This window comes from Engraulis encrasicolus, chromosome 20 (genome assembly GCF_034702125.1).
Source record: "Engraulis encrasicolus isolate BLACKSEA-1 chromosome 20, IST_EnEncr_1.0, whole genome shotgun sequence".
Taxonomy (NCBI): domain Eukaryota; kingdom Metazoa; phylum Chordata; class Actinopteri; order Clupeiformes; family Engraulidae; genus Engraulis; species Engraulis encrasicolus.
Window position 1 is genome coordinate 5,186,864 of NC_085876.1, and position 8,417 is coordinate 5,195,280.

Sequence of the window (8,417 nt, forward strand, 5' to 3'; positions counted from 1 at the left end):
AATAACATTGATATTACATGGCTTCAACTTTGCAATGTCATACTACTAGTGTTGTTATTACAACTGTAAGAGTACTTTTACTTCTACTTTACAATTCTCTGGCACTCAGCTATCGGTCCCTACTGTTGGCCTTTAGCTCAGTTGTGTATAGTACCTGTGCCTCCCATTCCAAACTGACGCGCCTGAAATGGAAAGTCACGAGCCCTAAGTGGCAGACTGGGCGTTTGAGTTACACATGTGAGTGCTCAATTCTGCTATCCTCCCTTCATTCCTCCATTATTTCCTCCACGGGAGGAGGGGCAACGACTGGAGGATGGATACTGAGATCATAGACGTAGAACATTAGACGCCCCCCTTTTTCACAGCAATCCTGGTAGCCATTACTTGGAGGAAGACCTGAGAAATGTAAATGAATGGTGAAGGGGTCTGTCAAAAAATGGCCTGAGATTTTCATCATCACACTATACAGGGACAATAGTTGAAGTCTGTTGCTAAATATCTACATAATTAGACTGATTTTAAAATGTATTTTATCAACTCGTGACTTGGATATTAAGTCTGACATTTCAAATCTGGCCCTTGATTAATGTGTCACTTCATATTCACAGTTTTAGTCCATTTTTTGACATCATTCTCCCATTGATTTGCATCATTCTACACTACCTATTACTACATAAGATGGAGGCTGCACTTTCCGTTTTCCAGTGCTGTCGCAAATTGCAGCGTCACCTCTAGTCTAATATTCTATGTCTATCATTGAGATATTTACTTTGTCTGCAGTGGCCATGTGGTATAGAGACCCTTTGGGGCCCATACTGAGCTGGGCAGTGCCTACATCATACTGTACTGTACTTCCACTCCACAATGTTGTTGTGCCAATGTGATCCTCTTTGTTTCTCTCAACGTAACACAAAGGTTACACAAATGTTGTGGGAATGTTGTTTTCATGTGTTAGTTTCTGTCAACACATTACGCAAATGTTGTGTTAAGGTTTTTTTCCCTGCAGGTTTTGTCAGCTATAACACTGTTGTGCTATTTTTTCCTGTAGTTTATTTCTGTCAACATTACGATTATGCAATGTTGTGTGAATGGGATCCTAGTTGCATTGTTTCAGTGTTGCGTGAATATGACCCAATTTCCTGTTTTTTTATTTGCTGGTTTGTTTGTTTGTTTGTTTGTTTGTTTGTTTGTTTTTGTGACAGCACCTGCTGAGCGCTTGTGCCAGACATGTGTGAGACAGTTTGGACGTACCATGTGACAAAAAATTCCTGGTTAGCTATCTATTCCCCAAACTAGGCTATCGGTGTCTTGATTTTTTTGTGATTTTTATTTGTTTTGTATCATGATAATGATGATATTTCCTAATTTATTGTCATTTTAACACTCCAATAAAATGAACTCCTGTTTTACAAGAGCCGGCCTCTCTCTTCGCCCTGTCCTCCTGTGTGTAGTGTAGTCAGAGATGCTCTCTCTGAGACCAGTGTTGTACCTGAACTGGTTCAATGATCTATAGTTCATGAACTAGTTCATAATTTGGGCGAACTTGAAGTGAACGCTCACTGTGTAGGCCTACTGCATGGTGAACAAACTACTATGAACTAGTTCATTCTGGTGCCTGTGAACGAACTGCATGTGCCTTTGTTTAATAGGGTGCCACATTTCCTAAGTGTTTAGGTGAAACCCCAGCCAAATACATTTCAAAAGAGACCCAATAATATAAAATGACATCTTACAAAGTTTCCACACCCATCCTAAAAGCCTTTTACTCCTCAGCAGTGGAGAGCATCTTAACAGGGTCCATCATCACCTGGTACGGAAATGCCACTGTGCGTGAACAGAAAGAACTACAAAGGATAGTGCGCTCTGCTGAGCGCTGTATTCGTCAACCTCTGCCAGCCGCGAAAGACATCTATACAAAGAGAGTGTTATCTAGGGCCCATAACATTGTCAAAGACCAATCAAGCCCAGGATATGGATTATTCAAAAAACAGATCTGGAAGGCGACTGCTGTCACAGAGCTAGAACTGAGAGACTGCGAAAGAGCTTTTTTCCTCATGCCATTTGTTTAGTGAATTCCTCTTAATTAATTTGATTGAACAAACACACACCTTTTATTTTTATTTTATTTCTTCTTCACCCTTCTTCTGCACACTTGTTTTGCACTGGCTATGCATTTCATTACAAGTGACACAAAAGTGTCTCTATGTACATGACAAATGAATATCCTTGAATCCTAGAATCCTTGAACACATATATGTTCACTGTTTGACAAAAAAGGAATGTCTCTGTCTGTGGTTTTATATAGGCTTTGTCAATGATATTGAACAATATACCTGTAGCTCGCAATCTGTTGCATAAAATAACTATGTCTAGTTCATTTTTTGAAACTATGAACAATAATGAACTTTGAACAAATTGGTTCATTTTGAAATGCGTGAACTTAACTTTGAACTAGTTCTTCCTGTAGAAAATGAACTTTCCCAACACTGGCTGAGACCATCTCTGGTGTAGTGTAGTTCAAGGCCTAGGCCTACTGATGGAGGTGGTGCTACATGTTTAGGATTTAGCGCCATCGCGTGGCTATATTAATTTAGGACAGGTTATCTTTCTCTATCAACCCGAAATGAGGGCGTTATGAAAAAGCGATATGTAATTGACTATGTGCTATTGATCCACAAACGCCAGGATAAGTTTAATGCCATGTTTTGTTTGTTTGTTCTCGTCAAGCTGTGGAAAGTGTAAACACAAGCCTAAGTAACAGTCCACCCGCGAAAACAGTCATGACGTCCTGTTTGTCCCTCAAAGGCTACCTTCCGCAATGGAAGCTAACTCTGGAAGCTAACCACAACTAGCAGGTGCTGTCAGGACAACAACAAAGTAGTGGAGCAAAAACCATCGTGTTGTTTTTATCACACGCTGGCATGATCTTCATTTTCTTTGCCCGTTAACTTATTGAAACTGACAAACGGCTGTACAGGCGTCAGAACAAGGTGACGTTATTTTTTTTATTTTCCCTGGCCTGGCTGTATCTGCGCTTTTGCTTGAGAAACTGGACCAGTTGATCTGGAAGTATGGAGACTTGGGTCCGATTTAATTCTCAAAGCAATGCCAAAGAACGACTGTGCAGGTAACAGACCGCATACGCACAACCCATTTGTTATACAAAACCCGTCTTTTGTAATAGATAAACTTTCCCCCTGTCCTCTATAACTTTCAGTTAGCTCCATCTAGTGTATTGTAGCTAAGTGCAGGGTCATCCCTCAAACTGACCGCGCAACTAGCGACATGCACTGTGTAGCCTACTGTCAAGCTCTATCATTTTGGTATTCAATATGGCAATTGATTTGACGTTGTCTCCCGTAAACCGTAGGGTATACAAGTCAGTGCAAACCTATGAATGACGTAGGACACTCACTTCTACTACTTGTAACTGACCACCACTTGGTAGCAATGTTGGCGCCGACAGTGCATACCTACGTAGACTACTGTACATTTGGGTGATGAGCGAGACTCGGTCTCACTGGAGGTTGCTGCTGTGTTTTCCCGTAGGGCTGCCCAGTATGCATGCACCCTCCTCGGCTACACCCTGCAGAAGGGAGGCGCTGGTGGCGACCTGCTCAAGACGGTCAAACAGCTGGAGTCTCACATGAGCCTCACACGGAAACGTAAGTACAGAACACACTGTAGTGTACAGTGTAGAGCTAGAGATACTTTATTGATACGCATGATATAAATGTGTCCGGCTGCAAATGCATGGTTTTTTTTTCTAGGAGGATGAATAGTTACTTTTGTGGAGCCAATGTGCAGTGGACTGTTTGTGTTTCTGTGTCATTATCACAGCCTTTGTTGTTTGCGGAGTTAGCTGCATCTATCAAGGGCATATCATACCGGTGTGTGTGTGTGTGTGTGTGTGTGTGTGTGTGTGTGTGTGTGTGTGTGTGTGTGTGTGTGTGAGAGAGAGAGAGTGAGTGAGTGACAGAGAGAGTGGTGATGATGATGGTCTGTCTGTCTTCTGTCTCATGTCTCATCTCTCTGATGTGTGTGTGTGTGTGTGTGTGCACGCGCGTTTGTGTTCCTCAGTCATGTGCCTGGGTAACTCGGCCAAGGATGTCACCTGTGTAATGATGACGATGATTGTGTCTGTGATGATGATGCTGTGTGTGTGTCTGTGTGTTCCTTTTGTCAGAAATGTTCTAAGCTATGAGATAGCCGTCTCTCATTGGCTCCCATTATAGCCCCGTTGGCGCACGCAGCCAAGTAAAAGATGAATGGGAGCCTATTGGGCTAAATGGCTCAGCAGGGATTTGTGACGATTCTGTTCTCTGGTTTGTAAAGATGTGTGCACATTCTGTACCTTATCATGGAAGTTGTATTAGAAGTGAAGTTAAAGGTTCCTGACATGGCTTTGTTCTCCCAAAGACGTGTTAGTTTTGCCCTGCAACACGCTAGCATCCGGCTAATACCTGCTGGCTGAGGAATCTCTGCGACTATTCACGACCAGAGCTGACGAGAGACGTACTCTGACTGATCCTCCTAGCGGTCACACACCTCAACCCCCACCACCGTCCAACATGTTAATTGAAGGTGCCCAAATTCTTAAGGATGAGCGCAGTCATTTCCTTTACCCCATGTACACATGCCGCTTTTCCACCACCTTAAATGCAATAAATAACAGGTGTCCGCAACAATCCTAACATAACTTTAAACACATCGACATCTGAAGTCAGACTTAAAACTACAAAACAAATGGCGTATGCCGTAAAGTCGATTGTCACGTGTTATGTCATTGCTATAGTTGAAATAAGGGTCATTTTCACGAATCTAACACTTGACAAGATGCAAACGTGTCGGCAAATGCTTTCACTTACTCATATCTATCGAACGCGACTTCATTGTTTCCAGGGAAAAAATCACACGGGCAGATAGTTCTAAGAGAAGCGTACAGCCCCATTGGCACCCATTCATTATTTACTTGGCTGCGATAACATAGCTGCAGTGCCACTCCTGGCCACACCAGCTAGTTGTCGTTCTTGTACAAGATTCCATTTTCTTTGCTTTTGTGATGTGCCTGGGTAACTCTGTGGAGGCAGCTAAGTGGGCAGTTCATTCACATGTCTGATGATGGTGTGTGTGAAAGTGCGCCTGTGTGTGCGCTTGCTCGTGCATTCATCAGTGATGGAAGTAGTTAACAGGGTGGTGGTTAGTCTGCCCAACGATGATACAATACAATACAACATGTATTTATATAGCGCAGTATCACTACTATGAAGTTGAATTCAAAGCGCTTTCAAATACAAATTCCCACGTTCACACGCCAGCTCTGTACCGGGGTTCACGTGAGAGTGCACACACATGTATTCACGCACAATACACAAAGACAATAATAAAAGTCATTAATGGAAATGATCACATAGCACATGGCCTAATTTCATAGCATCAAGACCAAGCCTACTAGCGCAGGAAGACGAGTTCTAGTTCTACTTACAGTATGAAATGATGCTCTCTGTTTTCTTCATGGCGTCTAACCGTGTCATGGTCTTGTGTGCGTGTGTGTGTTTTGTTCCTCAGTCATGCATCTGGGTAACTTGGTGTAGGCAGCTGAGCAGGTGGTTCACCTGTCTGATGATGATGATGATTGTGTGTGTGTGTGTGTGTGTGTGTGTGTGTGTGTGTGTGTGTGTGTGTGTGTGTGTGTGTGTGTGTGTGTGTGTGTGTGTGTGTGTGTGTGTTCCTCAGTCATGCGTCTGGGTAACTCTGCGGAGGCGGTGGAGGCGGCTAAGCGGGCGGTTCACCTGTCTGACAGCGTGCTGCGTCTCTGCATCACCGTCTCCCACCTCAACAGAGCCATGTACTTTGCCTGCGATAACGTGCTCTGGGCCGGCAAGACTGGACTCATACGCTCCCTAGACCAGGACAAGTGGAGCCAGAGAGCCTACAGGTAAGCGGAGAGTGTGTGTGTGTGTGTGTGCATATGTGTGTGTGTGTGTGTGTACCTGCGTGTGCACGTCACAATAACGTGCTCTGGGAAAAACTGGGCAGAGGGTATTCATGTAAGAGGGGGAAAGAGAGAGCTACACTGTATATATATGACATACTCGGCTGTCAAGACACTACTGCGCTCTTGAGAGTGTCTCTTGTCTTTTCTGTCCCTCTGTCTCTCCTTCTATCTTCTATTCTCTCATTCTCTCCTTCCGTCTGTGTCTCTGTCTCTCTCTTTCTCTCTATCTCTCTCTCTCTCTCTCTCCGTCCTTAGGTACTATCTGTTCGCCCTGATCCTGAACCTGACGCGTGACGTGTATGAGATCGGCCTCCTGATGGAGCGCGAGTCCCGCTGCTACTACGGCTCGGCCAAGGCCTCTCTCTCCGGCACGCCCGTCTCCGCCACCACCCCGGACAACAATGGCGACCTCTCCGTGACGACCTCCGCCTCCACCCCCTCGTCCCCCTCTCCCCCTCTCCTGCTGCCCGTGGTGCCCCCCTCCCTGCCCGTGCTCTCGGTGCGCCTGCGCAAACAGCTCCACCTGCTGGTGGCGGTGCTGCGTAACAACCCCCCGCTGCTACTGGACCTGATGAAGAACACCTGTGACATCTTCATCCCCCTTGACCGGCTGGGACTCTACCGCACGGGTAACGGCTTCGTGGGGGCGTGCGGCCTGGCCTCCTCGGTGTTGGGAATACTCACCATCCTGCACCCGTGGCTCAAACTGAAACCCTGAAAGAGTGTGTGTGTGTCTGTGCATACACGTGTGTGTGTAGCATGCGGTCTGGCATACTCAATGCTGAGTATATTACCAAGGCTCAAACTCAAACCCTGAAAAAGAGAGAGAGAGAGAGAGAGAGAGAGAGAGAGAGAGTGTGTGTGTGTGTGCGTGTGCGCCTGCGTGTGCATGTGCGTGTGTCAAGCTTGCAGTCTGGCATCCTCAGTGCTGGGTATACTCACCAAGGCTCAAACTCAAATCCTGCTGTGACAGGAGATAAAGTTAAGTGAAGAGAAAAGAGGAGGTTGGAGTGAAATTAGGTGTGTGTGTGCGTGCGAGCGTGCGTGCGTGTGTGTATGTGATCCTTCAAAGATTCTAAGGAGTGATGTCATGTTTTGGGGGAAGTATGGGGATGTGGCAAAAAAGTAAAGGAGGAGAGAGGAAGAATGGAGAGGAGAGGAGTAAAATGAGGACTGTGTACATGTGTGCGTGTGTTCAGTTTTTGACTATGGGAGAGAAGAGGGTTGAAGTGGTAGGAGTGCAGTAGTAGGTCAAATTAATTGTGTGTGTGTGTGTGTGTGTGTGTGTGTGTGTGTGTGTGTGTGTGTGTGTGTGTGTGTGTGTGTGTGTGTGTGTGTGTGTGTGTGTGTGGGGTCCTCATATGACTCCCCTCACTTGAGCTTTTAACTCAGCAGCAGCTTACCACTCCACTTTCCCTTGGTCTCTGGAGTCCACACACACACACACACACACACACACACAATGTAATGGGGACCCAATTCTGGCCCTTGTCTTCCATGGCCCGAGACAACTGACCCCTTTGCCTCCCCATCTTGCCCATAATTTCCCTGCTGGCCTGTAAGACTGACAAATTGACTGACTTGATATGCTTTTACAATCACCAGGCACAACTTCACATTAAGAAGCGCTTCCCAACCTTGTAACCATGACTAAAATAATACAGAGAGAGAAATGTGTGTGATGGACTGATCTGTGTAACAGTTGGTTTAATTGCTCGGAACGTTTTGCCTCGTTTTATTGTTATTTTTTTCTTCTTTTACAGTAATTGTGTTTTTTTTCTCCTGAATTCATATCTGTTAAATAGTAGTGAATGTTGATTTTGCCGTTTTGACGTGATCTTTTTTTGTTTAGTTTTTTTGTATGCCTTTTTCTTTTGTTTGTTGGTATGGTTGTGATTGGCAGTGGCCGAGAGAGCCAATGAGTGGATTGAGAGCCAGTAAGTGCTTCCCCGTCCTATGGCAGCCATTTTGAATAGCTTGAGAGAATGTACAGTAACAGTGAGCTTAAAGGACCAGTGTGTGATTTTCCTTAGTAGTTTATTTCCAGAATTTATGCTGCTCATTCACAAACTTCTTTTTCATGAAAACTTACTTCTGACACCAATTTCTGTCTATTCACCATGACTTGAAATATAACAAAAAGAAGGGGGAAAGTGTTTTGGTTATGTTTGCGATCATGAATAGGGCCAGCCACCTACAAAGTAATTGATGAACACTGTGTTTAAGCCTGCTCCTAGCTCCAGTTCATTATGATTTGGATGTGTGCCCTTTCCATGCATCAGATGGATCTTCTGCATGTACATTTTCCATATGGAATAAGCGGTCATACTTTCTTTTACTTCAAAGCTGGTCAGACTGGTAAATATGAATGTTTATGTAGTATTTAGTTTTCATGAAAAAGATAACATTTGCGAATGAG

The 8,417-nt window shown here is 44.6% G+C and overlaps 2 protein-coding genes across 2 annotated transcripts in view; both read left to right on the forward strand.

Moving 5' to 3' along the window:
• The window catches only part of rit1 (Ras-like without CAAX 1), a 17,083-nt gene extending 15,671 nt beyond the window's left edge, over positions 1-1,412 (forward strand). Inside the window, exon 7 of the mRNA XM_063185173.1 lies at positions 1-1,412. This exon is cut by the window's left edge and continues 2,569 nt beyond it. The gene's annotated coding sequence lies outside the window, so the exon portion shown is untranslated.
• Positions 1,413-2,685: 1,273 nt separating this feature from the next.
• pex11b (peroxisomal biogenesis factor 11 beta) lies at positions 2,686-8,026 on the forward strand. Its single transcript, XM_063185174.1, has 4 exons — positions 2,686-3,127; positions 3,550-3,665; positions 5,737-5,938; positions 6,254-8,026. The coding sequence occupies exons 1-4, from the start codon at positions 3,072-3,074 to the stop codon at positions 6,714-6,716; spliced, it is 837 nt and encodes a 278-aa protein (XP_063041244.1). The 5' UTR covers positions 2,686-3,071; the 3' UTR covers positions 6,717-8,026.
• Positions 8,027-8,417: the final 391 nt, after the last annotated feature.

Bases quoted from the DNA above. Each gene is read 5' to 3' on its own strand.
- pex11b (XM_063185174.1), top strand. From the start codon at position 3,072: ATGGAGACTTGGGTCCGATTTAATTCTCAAAGCAATGCCAAAGAACGA. The intron at 3,666-5,736 runs GTAAGTACAGAA...TGTGTTCCTCAG, and splicing joins CATGAGCCTCACACGGAAAC to TCATGCGTCTGGGTAACTCT. The intron at 5,939-6,253 runs GTAAGCGGAGAG...CTCCGTCCTTAG, and splicing joins TGGAGCCAGAGAGCCTACAG to GTACTATCTGTTCGCCCTGA.